The 20,310-nt window shown below is 44.9% G+C and overlaps 1 protein-coding gene across 14 annotated transcripts in view; it reads left to right on the top strand.

Annotated features, from left to right (window-relative positions):
• Positions 1-20,310, top strand: part of SORBS1 (sorbin and SH3 domain containing 1) — a 219,596-nt gene that overhangs the window by 119,303 nt on the left and 79,983 nt on the right. For 9 of the 14 annotated variants that reach the window (XM_087432317.1, XM_087432319.1, XM_087432318.1 and 6 more), the window contains 4 exons: positions 4,526-4,638; positions 10,684-11,046; positions 14,706-14,850; positions 18,700-18,729. In XM_087432317.1, coding sequence (XP_087288443.1) covers positions 4,526-4,638; positions 10,684-11,046; positions 14,706-14,850; positions 18,700-18,729 — 651 coding nt within the window. Of the gene's footprint in view, positions 1-4,525; positions 4,639-9,357; positions 10,066-10,683; positions 11,047-14,705; positions 14,851-18,699; positions 18,730-20,310 lie in introns of all 14 variants that reach the window. The other 5 variants (XM_087432324.1, XM_087432323.1, XM_087432326.1 and 2 more) reach the window with 2 other exon arrangements.

The raw sequence follows: 20,310 nt of genomic DNA, 5'->3' as shown, positions 1-20,310 counted from the left end.
GAGAATTAGGGCCAACTGAGAAGTTGAGGGGGGAAGTCCCCACAAGAGAACACCCTCACTTCTGACACGAACTGCAAGTTCAGGGGATTCCCAAAACCATTCTTAGTTTTGATAATTTGCTAGAAAGACTCACAGAACTCTTTGAAAGCTATTATAATCACAGTTATAGTTTATTACAGGGAGAAGATACAGATTAAAATCAGCTAGGAGAAGAAACACACAGTGGGGCCTGGGGAAGAACCAAGCACGGAGCTTTCATTATCCTCTCTTGTGGAGCCAGGATGTGTTAATTCCCAGCATTGGGGTGTGAAAATATGCTCAGTATTGCCAACCAGGAAATCGACCCAAGCCATTGTGTCCAGGATTTTTGTTGGGGCTCCATTACATAGGCATTATCCACTGCCCATGTGGCATGGATCTCATTCTCCAGTCTATTAGGTGGTTGAGCTCTTGATGGCTCAAAGCCCCCAAGGTAAATCACATTATAAGTGTGGCATAAAGACACTCCAATCAGGATGACATTCCAAGGGCTTTTAGAGATTAACTCCCAGAAGCCAGAGGGCAGAGGCCAGACTTCTTTTTAGGTAAGGTTAAATTCTTTATCACACAGCATGAATGAAAAACACAAATAAGATTTGGAACACTCGTAGACCCACTTTTAACACCTCTTTTCTAACTCTTGGTTACTCTATCAAAACTCATCAAATCTGACTCGATAAAATTTATCCTAAGATCACAAGAAGAACTGATCGGAAAAACAACTTTGAACTGGACCAAAATGAAATTAGCACAGAATCAGATAAAAGAAAATATCAGGAGGCTGTGGCCCCAGGCCAGAAAAGATTTGTATAAAAGGAATAAATGGAGGAAAAGATAAAGCAAGATAAATTATACTTCTCATGAAAAGGCTTGGTCTCTTTAGGGCTGTAAAACCTATCTAGGATCTAACTGTCCAAGGCCCTTCTCCCTGCTCAGGAACTCTGAGGTAACATTTATTGAAAGAAGCATTTTGACAGTCTCCTCAACCAAGAGTCAATAATTGATGATTATGTGTATAAAATTTCACCTGTTGCACTCAGGCACAAGTGGCCCTGGGCTGCTACCAACCTTCAAGGTTCAGAAGACCAGGTAACAGATGAAGGATTATAAAGCATCAGAAATGCAGCTCTCCTTTAATAAGGAAGAGAAGGATGCTTAGATCCTGGGAACTGCCTTTTTTGGGTCAGGATAAGGGGAACAATTTTAATGACTTGGAATGAGAAGACTTGGAATGAGAAGAAAAAGTAGGTTGATCCCCAAGGATATTATGTTCTTGAAGCTATTTATCAAATGGAAGAAGTCAACAACTCTTATTTCTTTCTGGGGAAATTTTTTCCCTTATGCTTTGGATTCTGATTTTACTAAGCACACAGTTGATGCCAGATATTTCCATCTAGTCTGCTTGACTCATAAGAGGTAGGTAATATCTCATTTCATAGACAAGGCTAAGTCATTTGTGTAGGATGTGCAGTTATCAAGGACTCAAACTAGGCGGTCTGATGCCAAAATGGTAGTCCCTTTATGATACCTAGAGGTTTGGAGGGACAGACACATCTCAACTTTCCATGACACACCTGTTTGTCAGTGTCCCCTGAGTAGAACCAACCCAATTGCAAACCAAAGAGGGGACAAAATAAGGTGCCCCCAAATCCATGTACAAAGTTTACATCCTTTATTGATAGCCCTACACTCAGAATCTATTGATATTTAGTGTATGTGTAAATCTAGTAAATTTGATAGAATGACTTGACATAGGTGGACTAGAATTAACTTAGAAAGGAAGATGGGATAATAAAAGTGATAGATGCAGGGGAGGAGGGAGAACTGTTGTCACAGTGTGTCACCTGGTGATTGAGGGCCTGCCAGGTACAAGGAAATCTCTGGGTCATAGATCTGGATGGATGCAACAGTCAGTGTTAAAAATGGTCACTTTTAGGATACTTCACTTACTTGATCTCTAGATCCTCAGCAACTCTGTGAAGTGTCCATGGGGTAAGGATTATATTTTACAGATGAGAAAAATGAAGTTTAGCGTGATTAACACCTTGCTCTTGGTCACACAAGCCAGTACGTTGCAGTAATGGAAGTAAAATTCCTTGTCAATTTCCCAGCTATGGTTGAGAAGAGAAGACAAATGCATTTCTGCCACTCCCTTGTGGACAATTCATAGGTAACAGGCAACCTGCTAAAGGAGTATACAACTGAAACATGTTATAAAAGCTTTGACTTAGAGGGGAAAAAGATAAGCAAAAGCAGATACAGTTTTCCAGAATAAGGAGGTTTTTTAAGTATACCTCATATCAGTGGTTTTCAAAGTGTGGGCTGTGGACCATCAAACTTAGTATCCCCTGGGATCATGTTAGAAATGCAGATTCTAGGGCCTCCCCTCCCATCTGCCAAGTCAGAAACTCTGGGGATGGGCCCCGCACTCTGGGTTTTAACAAGCTCTTCCTGTGATTCTGATGCAACTGAACTGCTGTACGTGGATGCCTATCACTCGAAACCTTTTCCTCTGCCTTGCCTTTTGCTCTGACACCTTTTGGCTCCCCCCACCTCCCTGGAATGTAGGAGCTACTTTGTGGCTGATGTGGGGTTGGTGGCTATAGGTGGTGGACAGAGTGCTGTACTTCATTCTGGAGAGCTGGGCTGACTGCTATGTCATTTCCTTGCTGTGTGACTTTGGGCAAGTCAGTTGGCCTTTCTATTTCCTCATCTATAAGTAGTGATTACCTACCTCACAGGCTTGTTGTGTACACTAAATTAAATACTCAATAGGTGCAAAAGTGACTAACAGTGTCTGGCACTTAGAAAGGTGTTTAATAAAGTTTGTAAACCTCAACTTGATGTCTGGAAAGCCCATCTGTAGTCCTTGAGGGACCCACATTGAAACGGAGGCTTGGGCTGTGAGAGCTGGAATCTTAGCCCCCTCTCTATCTCTAGGTAGGGTAAGGCCTACTCTTGTACACAGCCAGGGAGAAGGCAGTTAAGGGATTGGCTAGATCAGGGGTTGGCCAACTATGGGTCATGGGCCAGATCTGGCCCATGCCTATTTTTGTACAGCCCATGAACTAAGAATGGTTTTTATATTTTTAAAGGGTTGAAAGAAAAATCAAAAGAATAATATTATATGCCACATGACAATTATATGAAATTCAAATTTCAGTGTCCATAAATAAAGATTTGTTGGGACACAGCCACGCTCATTCATTTACGTATTGTCTATGTCTGCTTGTGTGCTACAATAGCAGAGGTGAATAGTTGCGACTGAGACCGTATGGCCTGTAGAGCCTAAAATATTTACTATCTGGCCCTTTATAGAAAAGTTTGCCGACCCCTAGGCTAGGTGAAGGATAGAGAATAGAAACAAGAGATGATGTAGAAGATGATGATAAATAGCAAACGTTTACTGAGCTCTGCCAGACACCATGCTAAGCATTTCTCATGCATTATATCACTGAATTCTTATAACAACACTTATGAAGCAGGCACATCATTATGCCCACTTTTTAGATGGGAAAGCTGAGGCTTATAACTTGCTCAGGATGACAGAGCCCATTGGCTAGTGGAGCCAAGATTTGAATTGAGGTCCAGCTGCCTTCCCAACCGAGCTCATAACCACTGTGCTCTACTGCCTCCTGGTGCTAGGTTTGTCAAGTTAGGAGAGGTTTAGGGTCTCTGAGATGTGTTGGGTGGTGGCTGGGAGGGCAGGGTGATAGCCAGCTGAAGGGCAAGGGTGCCTTGTGGTGTGATGAAAACCCAGAAAGGGTGATTAGATTTTGGCGTGTTTATGTGGCGTGTTTAATGGAAAGAAGAAAAGCAGGCAGGGAGAAAAAAAGTCCTTATCACAGCAGATACCTCTGGGCTTAAATCACGCTCTTCCCCCAGCCTAGCACCAACAGCCATGGAAAAAGTGCTTATCTACTTCTTCTTCTCCCAGTCTGTTAATTAGCCCAGCCTGCTAATGAGGAGAGGGCACTCTGAGCCCACGTCGGGCTTGAAGAAGGGAAATGAGAGTTAGTGAGTAGGAACTGGACAGTAGAGAGTTCTGTTGCCTTTTTGTCTGTAAAATAAGAATGTTAAGGAACAATTGTTGCTTCATTACTGTGAATGTGAGCCTTGTACTTTCAAAGGTCAGCGCCTGTGAGCACATCATGCTTTCGAGTGGGTTCCTATGGTAATTAGGCCATCGCGACTGAGGGCATTTTGTGTCAGGCAACAGGGTGCTGGATTTTCCTCTTTCTATTGCAGTACGTACTTGTTTCCTGCAAATGTAACCATTTCTCTTTGCCCCTTTTCTTCTTGTTTTCATCCTTTCTGCACCACACGTAGTTCTGGAGTCAGAGAATTCCTCAGCAGGTATGGTTTCTCTTGAGTTCTTCCTGTTCTTCTCCTGGGCCTTCCACCAGGGACCCTTATTAAATCAGAGGGGGACCAGGGAGTGTTCCCTGTGAGTGAGGGGTTTCTCTTTCTTTTTTCTGTGTCTCAGATGAATGGAGGCTTTCTTCCAATGCTGATGCCAATGGAAACGCCCAACCCTCTTCACTTGCTGCCAAGGGCTACAGAAGTGTGCATCCCAACCTTCCTTCCGACAAGCCCCAGGTAGGCCTGTGCCCACGGGCGGCGTGGGGACTGGTGAGTGGTGCCTGTTCCTGAGTCTTTTAGCTTCAACGTGTGACTTTTAGCTTGCTCAGCTAGTTGATGGACTAGGTTCAGAGTTGCTCTTTTGGCCCACTCTGGAAAAGCTCTGCGAGGACCAGAGTTAGGGAGAGGTTGGGGTCAAGGGAAGCAGAGGCATGGGATGAGGTTGGTCTGTACCAGGGTATTGGAAATATAGGCCCGATGTTTTCTAGGTTTCCAATGTGTGTGGCAATATTCTGAAAGAGGGAATCTGTTTAGCTTTGAATAAGTGGGAAAAAGTTCTGAGCCTGTTAAAAACTCTGCAGAGTAGAACATTCAAGGGAAGAGTGCCCTGTTGTGTTTATTCCATTAATTTGCTGCAGTTGGGGCTGTAAGAGTTCCAGCAACTCTATCCTTATCTCTCTGTCAGGTAGCTGTGGCCAGACCCTAATCCAGTGGCCCAGGAGCAGGTGGCTAGAGGTCAGAATGGCAGTACAGCAGAGCCTAAACCACCTAGCTCGACCCTACAAAAGAAAATCCCCCCAAGTTGTACAATTGGAGTAGGGATCCCCCTAGGTTGTTTTCCTGATCTTTCTTCCTTCCCCTCCCTGTTGCTACTTTGCCAGTTTGATGAAAAGAATAGACCCTGTTTTAATTCACGCAATCTGGGAAGAGTATTTTTGCATAGAGAAGCCACATCTGTGGAATGAAGCAGTCCTTTCTTGAAGGAAGCTGTGCTGCTCAAATATGTGGCAGAAATGTGTTCCTTGTGTGGTCTACTTCCCTGTGCCTGCCTTCTGTGAAGGTGCTCCCGGAACTCATGAGGAGCCCAGGGATTCTGCATGCCTTCCTGGTTCCCACCCCCACCTTGTATGATCCTCTGGCTCTTGAGCACATAAAGTTGTGCTGACTACTGAAATGAAACCGTGTCAGATGGTGTCTTCCTTCCTCTCTGCAGACCCCTGTCTTCCTGGGCTTAGAAGTGGATGCTGAATCATCTGCCTTGTGCGCTGAGCAGCACCACTAAGCCTTCCATCCCCTGCCACAGCTCGTCTTCCATAGGTACAGTCGTGTGCATCTAGGCCCACTGGTCAGACCCAGGAGCTGCGAGTGTGCCTGGCCTCCTGAAGTCCTCCTTAGATTTGGGGACTTGAGAGGTCAGTTGTCCAGTAAATGACTTGCCATAGTTTTCCCATTTCTAAGACTTTTCCCAGTGTGTTAGTGTGCTGCCTATGGCACACTTCTTCCCAGCCATCTCAAGAAAGGATGCATTTGGCTGTATCCAGATAGGACATAGTGCTGATTATCAAGGCAAGTGTAGAAGCACATCCTCTTCCACTATCAGCGACTTAGCACAAAGGATAACTCACTAATTCCTTCTGCCTTCGTAAACAGCCCTTCTAAAGAGATCATTTTAAAAGTATGCAAAGTAAATAAAAATTCCTTTTAAACACATTTATTTACCACAGCTTTATTGAGCATTTCTTGTGTTCAGATCACCGTGTTAAACATTGCCCTCAAGGAGTTTATAAGGGTGAGCCTCATAATAAGGGTGAACATCCTGTAATATCTCCTATGAATAGCATATTTTCTTATCTGTCACTATCCAAGAATTTTCCTTTTACTGGGGCATCTTAAAGGGAACCTGGTAAATTCTGATATAGAGGTTTTGTTCTATATATTCAGTGTGAAATTGGCCATCCAAATTTCAAGAACCTTTCGGTCATCCATTACTTCTTGGATCTGTTTTTTGAATGCAAAAATGTCTGTATAGCTATTGCCAGAGCTATAAGTATGCGCTGGCTTAGACAAAGCCAAGGTCACTGGGCTGGGGCCTGCCCTGGCTTGGTTTCAGCTGAAGAAAACTCTCAGACCCCTGCAGCCCTAGCATTTTCTCAGAAGGACTGAGTTGGGGTCCAGGAAGCTCATGGACCAGAGAGGAATCCTTTCTTCTGATGCTCCCATAGGCTGCCTTTCCTCCTGCCAGCCTAGACCTTCTGCCCTGCTCTTCTCACCCCCAGTAACAGAGAACCAGGGCTTCCCTCTCACTGACAGCATCATCATGGTAGTCCCAGTGGAGGTGGGGATTGGTAGTTTCTAGAACTGCATAAACTAGGAACATATAAAATTCTTCAAGCAGCCCCATTTTTTCGCTGCCCCACCTTCTAAAAAGAGAAACGGAATTTCATTAGTGGCCAGCTGGGGAGGAATGCGAACTGCCTGTGTGGTTCCTACATTGTTTACAATAAAGCAGAAAGTAGTTCCTTCCATGTAAAGTGACTGCCTGTCCCCTTCCTTCTTTAGGGCTAAAAGAAGCCCCAGGATGGGAAGGCCTTTGGCTCTGAGTGCGTTGTCAACACTCTGGGGAAGCCTCCTCTCTACAGGGTCAAAGCCCTGGGAAGGCTCATGCCTGGTGTAATGCAGCCCTGGCACCATAAATGGCCACAGCCAAATTAAGTTAAAAACTCATCGAAACCGATTTCTATCTTTGGACAAGAAGGAATCACATGTGGGACACTCGAGTTCAAAGTAAAAGTAAATCAGAGCCTAATTCAAAATTGTCTTTTACTTACCTCCCTGACAACCATTATCAACTCACTACAGTCCTTTTAGCGTGTGCTAGTTTGAGTGTTTTGTTTCTAGAGAGCATCGTTGAGTCTGTAAATATGCTCCAGCCTCCAGCCTAAGTTCGCTGAAACCAAGTGAGTACATCTGGAAGGTTTGCTGCTACTGATCCCTGAAGAGGGGCTGTTCATTTGTATTTTTGGCTGGTACATGTGGCCACATTCTACTGGCACCATCATGGGCACCCTGTGCCCGTGGTATCGAGATAGCCTAGGATACCCAAATAGTTTCTTCTTCATCCAGGTTATTTGTAACTTGAAAACTGAGTTTGTTAAGGGACAGGTTATTTACTATTTCTGGGTTGGTACTCTAAACCAGACTCATAAAACTTGTTTATTTGTCACCTATTCATCCTTGCTAACATCCCTTTTCCTTGCTACCCGAACTTCACACAAAATAAAAATAAAATAAAAAACCAACCCCAAAATAGACCCCCATCCTTGCACCCTCCTAGTTTTTGGTTACAGCTCATTACCAGATATTGACCAAACTCTAACATACCTCACCTGTGCAATTTGGAGGAAGGTTCTGGTTTTCTTCCAGTACTGGGCTTTCTTTGGAGACAGGGGCCAATGAAGAAAGTCTAGGTGTCTTAGCTTCGGCTGCTCCAACAAAATAAGCCATAATACGAGTGGCTTAAACAACAGAAATTTCTCACAGTTCTGGAGGCTGGGAAGTCCAAGACCAAGGTGCTAGCCAATTCACTTCCTGGAGAGAGCTCTCTTCCTGGCGTGTAGACAGCTGCCTTCTCACTCTGTCCTCACATGGTGAAAAGTTAGAGCTGTGATCTCTCTTCCTCTTCTTATAAGGACACTAATCCCATCATAGAGGCCCCACCCTCAGGACCTCATCTAACCCAAATTACCTCTCAAAGGCTCCACCTCCAAATACCATCACTTGGGGTTAGGGGCTTAAGATATAAATTTGGGGGTACACAGATATTCAGTCCATAAACTAAGAAAATAAACTTTATTTTCCTCATCTTATGGTCTAATTCCCCATTCGGCCACAGGTTCACAGATGGCTTTCATTGAAATGAGGATCAGCCTGGAGATTTACCCCATTTCCTGCCCTCTGCCCCTCTGAGACCCAAGGAGGAGCTAGGATCCCTGTTGAGGGAAAGGGAATGAGATGTGAATTACAGCTTTCTAGCTCTGAACCTGGAACCAGAGCTTTGGGCTTAAGCCAGGAGCCTGAGCCTATCACCCCGCTCTAGGATTCTCTGGGCCTGCTGGTGGGCTGGGTGGGAATGAGGAAGGGGCTGGAATTTGATAAACCAGACACAATCCAAGCCAGTAGGCCAATCAAGTGCTTCATTGCCTGGTGCCTTTGTTCTGTGTGCATCAAAAATGGGAGACTACGTGCTTTTAATCTCATGCCTGTCTTCCTTCTAATAATTAGTTCCATCAAATTGTTTCCTCTGAGAAAAGAGCACATGTGGATTCTAAGTCCTTAGCATTCTCTTCTTGGTGAGCTTTAATTTGTTATGCTTATGGAATTGAGTGCTAAATCTCAGAGCTTCAATTAAGACATCTGTCTCCTGTGAACACAAATAAGGATGAGTCTTCCAATTCTGCGTTTCCTAAGGGAAAAGAATGAAAGACATTCAAGAGTTTCAGTGAACTTTTAAAGCCAAAGGCTTAAAGAGAAAAATCTTTGAGGAAAGGAGATATGAGAAAAATTGGGGGCTCTGGGGCTTCTTCCACTGGCATTTAGCTGTTGGGCACCCTTATTCAGTCAGGTCTAAAAAGGGTGCAGGTCAACCAAGGATTGGTGTCAGCGTTTACTTAGCACATGGCCTCTTTTGGGCTGAGATCAGCCTTCTTGGGATGTAAAGGAGAGTCTGGCCTGCCTCCCCAGGTGAGTGTGATTCAGTCCCCTGCTTTGCCTAGAAGAGAAATATAGACTCGGTGAGGAGTCTAAGCTGAGGATTTGCTTAAAAACATGTCAAAAATTGTTTTTTTCTTCAGATCATGTTACACTGCTGTTTCTAATGGTCGTCCTTCTTTCCATTTCCCCACCTCTTTCTTTGTTTTTTCCCTGTTTTGATATTGTGTCTTGAAAATGATTCTAAAGATTCTCTTTCCCCCACACCCTCCTCTTCCTAAAGAGGACCGCTTTGCATGGCAGCCCCCCACCGTCTGTGGTCCCTATAAGGACTCCCTCTACCGGCGCTCACCAAAGCCTTACGTCCCACCCAGCACCCCCAGCCAGCAGAATCGCTCACGACCTCAGCCTGTCTCTGTCCCCCTGGCAGCCAGATCAGCTCCCAAAGGTGTGGTGCGTCCTGGGCCCTCGCTTCTGGGTTCCACATTCCCTATTGCTTCATCCCAGCCGCGGCACCACTATGTAGCCAGCAGGACAGTTTATAGTGAGAATGTGAGCTCTAACCCACGTCATGAGGCAGTTGGGAATAAAAAGGTCAGCAGCTTATATGTACCTTGTTTATCCAATAACATTTGCCCAGTGGCATCGGAAAACTCCTCTTGTGTTGCACGTGATCCAGCCACAGGCACTCCCTTGGAAGCTGCAGCCACTCGAGCACCAGCTCCCAGCATTGCCTCCCGCACAGCCGGCAAGGAAAAGCCACTCTCTGTTCCTCCTCCTGACCCTCCCAAGCTATTCTTTGACATCCATAAAGATGGCGAGAGTCCTTTCCCGGGCACTCGGCCTTCGTTCCCAGACGCAGTGAGACCACCTGTCCTAGGCCCCCAGGTTACCTCTGATCCCGAAAACCGGAAGAGAAAAGAACCTTACCTTTTGCAGCCGTGTTATCCAGCCAAGGCAAGGAATTAGGAATGTTTGTCTGTCTTCTACATCGTCTCTTTTGAAACTCATGCCAGCAGCTAGTTTGTTTTCTGGGCTGCCCTACCTTCTCTTTCCTTATTAATACTGCTGCAGCTTGAATCCCGAATTCTTCTCTCTAAACATCTCAGCACAGTCCTCTCTGTGTCTTGCTCTCTCTCTTTTCTGTAAATATGTAAGTATGCCAGATTGTGGAATCTGTAGACTAATGATATGGTGAGATACGGAGTGTTTGTTTTATAGCAAGGTGCCAAAGAAATTGTATTTACTCCCAAGATTTCAGGCTCTGCAAGAAGTTTTGGGGCTAAGCACAGCCTGCCTGCCTGTTCTGTTGTTCTCTCTTTTTCTCTCTCTAAAGTGTTAAAAGGATTCAAAAATAGATGGATGGAAAGTAAACTTGGATGGGGTTCCCTCTGTGTCATAGAGTGTCAGGAGGCCAACTGGCTAGCACCGACTGTCTCATGTACTCCGAGGAAAGGGCACTGATTAAATATTTCTCAGAGTACATCATTGCACGTCCACTCTCAACTGTTTAAATATGGAATTCCTTCGTCCCTGCTGTACCCCTTTATGTAATGACCCCCTTATTTCCTACAGGATGCCACTTCCTCCAGCCCAGCCCAGCCGGAGGTAATAGTTGTCCCTCTCTACCTGGTTAATACTGACAGAGGGCAAGAAGGCACTACCAGACCTCCAGCATCTCTGGGGCCAGTTGGCCCCCCAATCCCGGCGACCGCCCTTGCCGGCTCACCTCTGACCTTGCCGACTCTAGATGATTTCATTCCCCCTCATCTGCAGAGGCGGGCCCACCACAGCCAGCCAGCCAGCGCTCCTGGCTCCTTACCCCCCGTTAGCCAGACACCACCATCCTTCTCACCACCACCTCCGCTGGTCCCTCCGGTACCAGAGGGCCTCCGCAGAGTCTCGGAGCCTGACCTCACGGGAGCTGTTTCAAGTACCGTAAGCTTGCTGGAATCCCTTCCTCATGGCTTTCCTGAATGTCTGCTCCCGGCAGTAAAAAACCCCTTTCTCACTGAAGTACTAAGTTCTGAGGGAAGTGTTGGCTGCCACTGTGCTTGTGTCATGACTGGGACCATGTTTGCTTCTACTAGAGTGCATGCCTCCCGTGTGTGTCCGTGGACTCTTGTGGCTATTCACAAGTCTGTCAAGTCTTTCTTCCTCTATGTCCTGTTCGAAATGCACATCTTCCTGAAAGAACTTGGTTTTCCCTCAGAGAAAATCTCTGTGGCTTTTCCTTTGGTTAGTTATACTCTTCAGAGGCCAAGCAGATGTAATATTGAGAGCTGAAGAATTATGTGGAAAAGCCAATGGCAGCAGGGAGATTCCAGGGGAGGAAAAGATTCGCTCTTGTTGATTTAGCAAGTAAACAAACTCTCTTTTATATACAGCAGTGGCAGAGACTGGGTGAAAAATAACAGTCGAGTTTAATTGAACAAATAGATATAAAAGCCTTGTACAAATGTTAGGACTGTTTCCTCAAAAGGCAGAAAATTTCTGGGGCCCCTGAGTGGTGTCTCCCAGGGGCCTTTGTGGCAAAACAGTGCCCCAGTGGTCATGGGAAGTTAAAGTACCTGACACCTCAGGTCCCATCCTGTGAGGGATGAGTCCCCATCAGAGGTGGGAAAGCCCAAGTGCTTTAGAGAAAAAGCTGAGTCAGAGTATGCAGTCTGTTCTCTCCTTGGAGCCCTGGGAATTGAGAGAATCTGAAAGAAGCTCAGTGTGAGTCACAAAATGGGGATGCATGGATCTTCTCACAGGGCTATGGGGTGCAATGGGACCGAGTATGTAAAAGGTCCTATTATAGTGCTTGGCACAGAAAGAGTGCCTAATAAATGTGAGCTATGTTACTGAGGACTTACCTTAGCAAATTGGGGCTAGACTAAAAATAAGTAACTAACTGGCTACTTAATAATTACTCATTGAGTTTCTACCATGTTCTAGACATCCTGCTAGATTCTGTGGGTACAACCATGAACAAGGAACGGCCCCTGCTTTCAGAGGATTTATCTGAGTAGTGTTATCGGTGCTCAAGCTTTGGGTATATGGGATCATCGGAGGGGCAGGCAAGCTCCCTGAAATTGTCAGCTCCGGGTTGTACTCCTAGAGTTTCTGATTGAGTGGGTCTGGGGAGGGGCCTAGGACTTGGACTTGGTAACACGCATCCTGGGGGATTCTGATGCTGAGGGTCCGTGGACCACATTTTGAGATATAGTGATCTAGCGGGTCGTGCAATTGGCTGGTGGAAATAAACATTCACTGACAACTCTTTGCGTAAAGAGGTATGTCTACAAAACTGGCTCAAATGACTCATGAAACTGAAGCCAGTCAGGCAGAAAGCAGGAAGGAAACAGTTTTTTGGCTTGTAAGAGAATTTATAGTCAGATATCAGGCACACCAAAGCTGAGAACAGCTACATCCTCGGCTGGGACCTCTTCTCGAGTCTCTAGATGCAGCCCAATGCAGTTAGGTAAGGACCTGGCCAGATGTGGCCCGGGGGCTTGGATAGCCTAGCTTTGAGCTTTGCAACTCAGCCCTGTTGGAGGAAAATGCTAGATTGTTCCTGGATGCACTTGCCTCACCCTAACTTAACTTATAGGTGAATTTAGAAGCCACTGTTGTTTTGGAGACTACAGGTATTCTTCCCTTTGGCACAGAATGTTTCTCTGGAGCAGCTTGTAAAGCGAGTCTTATTTTTGGTGCACAGTAGGTCTGTTGTGTGCCTTATACTTTATCACTCGTGTAGATCTAGATTTTCATATTGAGTTTGTTTCAGGTGTGCCAGGACACAGTGTCCTCCATTTCTCAAACCTGACTGATCAGCGTAGTGCGGACTTGCCAGGAAGACTTCAGTTGGCCTGATAACTTCTGATTAGGCCCTGGGTAACAGAGTGAAAGGTGAAAAAGGAAACTGCTTGGGTTCTCCACTGAATGAGAACTGTCAGGAAGAGCAGGATCCCTTATGGGTGGTGGCCAAGCTACTAGTTGATATCTGCTCCATCGGCAGCTATTTGAGAGTAAAAGGGCAGAAGAAAATTCATGTTAATTGATCCAGCTTCTTTTAGTCAATAGCCTTTTTTGTGTGATGTCCCAGAAATAAGACTTGTGCCACAGAGTAAAATTTGTAAAATGCCTAGCACTCAGATGATCCATCCATATGTCATGTTAGGCATTTATACTTTAAAGAGCTGTATGCCTGATTTTTTTGTGTTTCTTGGGCGCATTATGGTAGCGTTTTCACTGATACGTCATTTACCTTTGTTACATCACTTTGGAGGTAAATTAGGATGAGTGTAATTGTTTTCCACTTCACAAGTGAAAATATTGAGGTGAGGCACTTTTGTACAAGATGATATTGTGCCCCTCGAGTCTTGGGAAAAGGTTTTATTCACTAAACTTGGCTGCTGCTCATAAATAGCAGCTTTGACATTAGGGCACTTTCAGAAGAGTCAGACTGACCAAGCCAGTGTTTTTAGGAAGCCCCTACTGTGTGTCAGGAGCTGTCCTGGGTGCTGACAATCACTTCCTCTCTTTTGAGAGGCACATGTTCTCTTGCCACAAAAGTTGTTCAGAAACACCTTTGCTGTAGATGGCTCCTGGCATTTATGTGGCATTTACTGAGCACCTGCTGTCCACAGAGCATTGTGGTGGGTGCAGGGGGAAAGGAGGAAGAGAGGCATGGCCCTTGTCCTATAGGTGCTTACAGAGCAGTTGATCTCTGATGGAGCATACTAATTGCTTTGAATCATATTTTTATCTGGAGAGTAACTCCAGGGTTCTTCGGACCCTGTAAGAATGACATTCTGGCTTTGTAAAATTTATAGTCATAATAGAGGAAACTGTTTACATATCTTTACTACATTTCAAGGTCTTATTTTTATGTCTTTAAGAAGACTAGCTTTATTCTCATCATCCAGATTATAATGTTAGTGGTAATAATATTTTTGGTATTGCTGGCAGAGACCTAAGCTTTTTGAAGTTGGGATTTTCACAAGTTTTTACTTCAAAGATCTTTGTCACTCAATATTGGAGTGAAAAAGTGTCACAGTAGGACAGGATAGTATCTACATCTCAGAAGCAAGTGCTAGTGAGGTTGTTCAGTGATGTAGATGATAGGAGTTACTTTCCAACAGTACCAATATTTAACTCTTGCCTATTCTTACGTTGATGGCTTCTTGTCCTCACATTGTCTCATGTTTCTTAAACAAGTGTACTAAACTTTCCTGATTTTTCCCAGTTAAACCAGCTCTCATTCTTGGATCGCATTTGGAATTGCATGAGTTTTGCATGTTATTCTACTTTGGTTTGAATTTGCTTTTTCAGTAACCAGATTGATCACAATTATTACCAGATGAAAATAATGAATGATGTTGCTGAGACTTGCAGTAACATTCACCTTCCCTCTCTCCCCTTACTAATACCCACAAAGAGAATAAGCATTCCAGATTAAACTTCTAACTGGATTTAATGATATGTCTCATTGATTACATTTCTTTTTATAATTCAGGTCCTTGTAAAGCTTTAAATTTCTTCTTTTTAAAAAGCATTAACTCTAGGTTTCATATTTTTACAGTTAGTTACTGTGTTTGTTTTCTTTTCAGGCTTTGAGTCCTCTACTAAATGAAGTTTCTTCGTCCCATGTTGGAACTGATTCCCAAACCTTTGCACCTGTTAGCAAGCCATCATCTGCCTACCCCTCCACAACAATTGTCAATCCTACAATTGTGCTCTTGCAACACAATCGAGGTAAGGGAGCTCCACAGTGCACCCCTCCCTCAGCACACTGGAATCAACATAGCTATTCTGTGACATCTGGGGCAAGAATTCTGCCATTCCAAGGAAATTTTCACAAATCCCATCCTTCCCTGAGGCCCTCTGCCCCAGTTTACTCCCTCCCATGACCCACAAAGTAGATACAGCAGGCAAACAGAGGCACCTGACTTGGGATGATGTCAGATGTCTGCATAAGTAAACTGATGAGGTGCATGTTCCATACCTTGGGGATCCACAGTTTTCTCCAGATGGTAATGCCAGAAAGAAAGAAGACAGAAAGGAAAAAGTCTGTGCTCCTTAATTCCTCACCATGAGCATTCTCCTCAGAGCTTTGCTGGGAAAATCTAGGTATGGTGTTTAGTTCTAAATCATTTAGTTCTTTGACATGAATTTTCTAGAAAGCAGAATTTTGAGTGCCAAAATTAAAAAGAGAAAACATAGTGTATGGAAAGTTTTCTAAAATTTAAAACATGTTTTTGTACTCTAAAATAGAGATTACTGAACTTTTTCTTAGTGACTCACTGGCCTTCATTCTTGCCAGTAGTTACTGCACTCAGCTATCATTCAGTGCACCCTCTGGGGACTTGATCACGTGGCTATTTGCCCCTTATGCTACGTGACCCTAGACAGCTTTGCTGAGGATTTTCGTGTTTGTTTTCCATAGTTTCTCTGACTGCTTCTGGTTGGTTCTTCCCCTTCTCTGAAGGGGCATCTTAGGTGAAGATAATAACGTATATGTAGGTATACATATGCCTTGAGGTAATAATTGTATATGTTGACCCTTCTACTTTAAAATTCCAGAAGATGATTCTAAATCCCAAGTATTCCTTTTTGGAATTCCATAGAGGAATAAACTTTCCCTTCACAAAAGTCCTTTGCAGTGTGAAATGCAAAGTTTTCATACGGTTTCCTAGTGTAGAAAGGTCTTTTTAGTCTGAATTTCAAAGAACCGTGGAGGTTTAATCATTTTTTTCAGAGCCCAAAGCTCGGTACCAAATCTTTCTTTTCTTGACTCCATGATGGCCTATTCATACTTTTTTCCCCTGCCCCTCTCTCTGCATTGACTTGGATGAAAATGGGAGTGGAGTCTATTTTTAATTGTTTTCCATATTAAATGGATTTTTTCTGTTTCCTGCTTCTAACTTGAAAAGCAGATGAATGAAACATTTTCTCTCACTTAAAATCCTCCCACTCAAATCTTAAATAGTTGTTTTTGCAGTTTTATTTTTTTCATATGTGTGGCTCCCATATTAATTTTTACCCATGAACCTTTGTTCTTCAAAAGATAGAAAGGGTCCCAACCCCAACACTGAGCTGTGTCAGAGCCTATGCCCCTCTCAGCAGCACTGTACCCTTTCCTGGCAGTGGCTTTCTCTGCCCAGAAAGTGTCTGTAATGCAGGACAAAGTGAAATTTTGGTTCTCTATGAACTTCTTTGTGACTCACTTTTTTTAAAAAATCCAGTCAAACAGAAGCAAGTTACTTCCCAGAAAGAAAGTCAATTTCTTTAAAAATGGGATTTATTCCCAAGGAAACTTGGTTTTTTGGGAAATGCCAAGTGTGATGTCAGCTGCTTCTACCAAGTCCCTCTGATGACACCTACTGAGACATCTTTGGGCACAGAAATGCCTGTAGTTCCTTTTTGTTTCTTTCCTGAACAAATGGATTCTTCTTATTTTTCCAAATGCCTTTGGTTCTTGCCTTTTTCTTTTGTCAAAGTCTTGCCCTTGGGCTTAAAAATCAGAATTGTGCAGCCTGAATCACACATCCTTCAGAAAAGGATACAAGTACATTAGTTTTTTGGAATTAAAAGCAGCTTCCCATAAAGAGCAAACCATATGTTCCTTAAGGAGGTGGGGCAGGAAGAGTTGAGGAGAATGGACGCGCCAGCCGGCCCAGCCTGGATTACTAATCGTTAGCGGGCTTTAGGTCAAGTGTTTTTGGCTTTGCTTTGGAATTTGCCCAGCCTGGCAGCTCTGCCCTGCCTCATAGATGGTACCTGTAAAAACAATTTCTTAATTACTGCAAAGTCTCTTGAGAGAATGATACCTTTACTCCACTTTTGGGATTCTAGTTTAGTTATCTTAGAAAAGATTCCCTTTTTTTCCTGCCTAGACTGTCCGAGGGCACAGTGTCATGATAACCCTGTCTCTCCAAGTCAGCTCCCCCTCCTGCAAGCAATCAGAGGGGCACTGTGCATCTGGCCTGGCTCTGACGGTCGTGCACACACACTCCTGAGCTTTTCATCCAACACGTGTCTGAGGGCAGATTGCTTATGATCAGTCTGGGAAGGAGGATTTGAATCAGAGAACTCTCGGGACTGAAAAAGGTGCATGGGTCCCTGAGCTCAGAGCTTCTCAGTCTTTAATGTGCATCGAGTTGTGGGAGTCTTCAGATTCAGGAGGTTGGGAGAGGGGCTGAGAGTCTGCATTTTTCAGCAACTTGCATGGCGTGTTGGTGCCGCCGGTCCATGGACCCCTTTGGAGAGCAAGAGCTCGGTGGTTCCCAGACTTCTGGATCTCATGGTCACAAACGGTCTGGGGACTGCCCTAGGGTTGCTCATTTCTAACTTTGCTAAATAACACCCCTGAAAAACAATTGCTATTATCTATATCACATGCCATTTTCTGAAAGACCAACCATTTCACACCTCAGAAGTGGGAACAATATAGTCTTCTAAATTGAATAAATTTGCTTTTGCCTGCTGGAGAAGGCCTGGCCTCCGGCTTGCAGATCAGAGTTTGGGAACCATAGATCCAGTGAGCACTTTGATTTAACAGACGAGGAAACTGAAGCTGAGAGTTTATGTGATTGATCAGTGTCATCTAACAAGTTGCTGGCAGAGCTGAGCCTGCTGGGCTTCTGTTGTCCAGTGTGAGCCTCGTCCACGTACCAGAGGTGGACAGGGCCACTTCCACCAGCTGTGAGTGCCCCTGCTGCTCTGTTTACTTCTTGCCCACACTGATTCTGGAGGGAGGGCGGGGACATGGCCAAGGGGGATGATGACAGCACCCATGGGCTGGCAAGCGTTCTATTTTTATCTATGTGGATGCTTTATATTTAGCAGCTGTGGAAGGTAAAGGTCATTTTTGTGTTTATCCCATAGCACGTACACACACAACTCTCCAAAGGAGATGTTGGCCTCCTTTCCTCGCAAGCACCCAGGAGAGTGAGAAATCCATAGACCTTCGATGTTAAGAAACAGTGAGGGCCTGGTGGTTAGAGTTGGAAAGAACCCTAGACTAGGAGTTGGGGAACCCAGGTTCTAGACTTAGCTCTGTTCAGTGTCATCTTGGGTAGTTTGTGCCTCTTATCTGCGGTCTCTCAGCCAGTGCCGACCTACCTGCTAGAGTTGCGAAGACTGCAAGTGTTAACACATGTGAAAGCTCTTAAAACAACGTCTGGCATTTAGCAAGCTCTCAGGAGATGGTAGCTGCCATAGTTATGATTATAATTATATTTCCCTCAAAAGGTACCAAGACTGGGGTCATATAAGGTCTTGCTCACTTGGAACCAGGGGAGTTGGGAGGGTCTCTTTCAGTGATCACATCATCTTTCCTGAGACAAGATGTGAACAATTAGAAAACAGTGACAGTTCTCTGAATCCTGGTGTGGATCTAGGGGGAGGGGGAAAGGAGACACTACATTTGGATAATGGGAGCCTTATTAATACCTTTGCATTCAGCTGGTCTACACAGCATCTAAGTCCAGAAGACAGTGAGGATGCAGATTTTGGGGCCCTAACAAGTTATGCCAGGACTTCCTGGTCTTACCACGTCTGTGTAAATCTCACTTACACTGTATATGTTTTCTCTTATCACAGAACAGCAGAAACGACTCAGTAGCCTTTCAGGTAGGTGAGAAATATTTATTTACACGTTAACTCCTGTTGCTGTTAAAGCCATCTTCTGGTTACCACCTGGTGTTCGATCAGCAAAGCCTTATGAGCTCCTCTGATATGTTGGGGCCTGTTTGTTGCTGGACTCCAAAGATGATGAAAACAGGCATGATTCCTGCCTCCCTGCAGCTTGCAGGCTGCTGGGGGCAGACCAGACAAGTGACCCAAACTAGTAAACATGTCCTGTGGAACTGTGATAAGTGCCGTGATGGAAAAAACAGGATATTCTGAATCAAAAGAACAAAGAGTTGTGCTTTAGATGGAGTGTTCATGGCAGGCCTCGCTGAAGAAGTCACCTTTCTGTTGCTTCTATCTCTCTTCTAGGATGTGACAAGTCAGGGTTGGGAAATGTGGGCAAGTTCTTTTCTTTTTGAGTGACAACCCCAAATGCTAGCAAGTGACCCCGGGATGATGGACCCAGGTGAGAGCTAGAAGAGGGTGTGAAAGGCCTACTTCTTGAGCTTGAGCAGGCATCAGAATCTCCTGGGGAGCTGGTCAGGACCCAGATTCCCAGGCCACAGTTCCAGAGATCAGATTTAATGGGTATGCGCGAGAATTTGCATTTCTAACCAGTTCCCTGATGATGCGGATGCTGCTTCTGTTCTGACCACACTTTGAGCAGCAAGTTTCATCAAGAACCAACGGTGGTGGGAGGTGACTGCAGATATAAGCAGATATCCAGGCTCATTCCCTGATAAAGTGCACAGGATTGGGATAAGTCGGGGTGGGGAGGGAACAAACACATAGGCCAAAGTCGTGAGGAAACCCAGGAATGGGAATGTTGAGCCATTTCCTTATGTAGCCATTCTGCTTTAAATTCTGGTTCCACCACTTACTAATGGTGCAACCTTAGGCAGGTTACCAATGATCTAAACTACAGATGAGTTTTCTTACCTGTCAGATGGGGGCTGCCTTACTGCCTCATAGGTTCTGCTTGTACGGCTTGGCACTGAGCATTCGCACTCACTGAGTGCTTGATAGATGTGAGTTGCTGTTATCAGTAGGAGCCTCCATTAATTCACTTGTCATTTTACTGAGTGCCTACTTTGTGTCAGGCACTGAGCCAGGCTCTGGGGCTCTATCAGGGGACTGAGCCACCCTCGAGCAGCTCATGGTGTGATGTGATGGTTTGTAACCTTTTTTGGGCACAAACTCATTCGGACAATCTAATAAAGGCAGTAGGTTCATTCTCTAGAAAATGCCACAGGTGTGCAAACGTATGTACCTGGTGGATTTGCAGATACTCGTGAACTCCAGGGCTAAGGACCCCTGATCTGGTGGGTAACAAGAGCCACCATTTTCTGAGCAGCTGCTTCCATGATTTCTGTGTTGCTTCATCATACTGCTGCCCTTGTGATTCATGGAGAGCCTGGCTGGGAGGACATGGGGTTCTCACACGCTCTCAGCTTTATCAGGACTTGGCCATAGGACCAGGACAGGCTGTGGTTGAGCACAAGGTGCCCTTTGCTGCCTGCTCCTGGTGCTGCCACACTCCAGCTCACTTCACTCCCTGGCCCCAACCCCAGTTGCTGAAAA

Source organism: Ceratotherium simum, chromosome 6 (assembly GCF_057802395.1).
Source record: "Ceratotherium simum simum isolate JZ-2026a chromosome 6, ASM5780239v1, whole genome shotgun sequence".
Lineage (NCBI taxonomy): Eukaryota > Metazoa > Chordata > Mammalia > Perissodactyla > Rhinocerotidae > Ceratotherium > Ceratotherium simum.
This window is presented reverse-complemented; position numbering and strand designations above follow the sequence as displayed.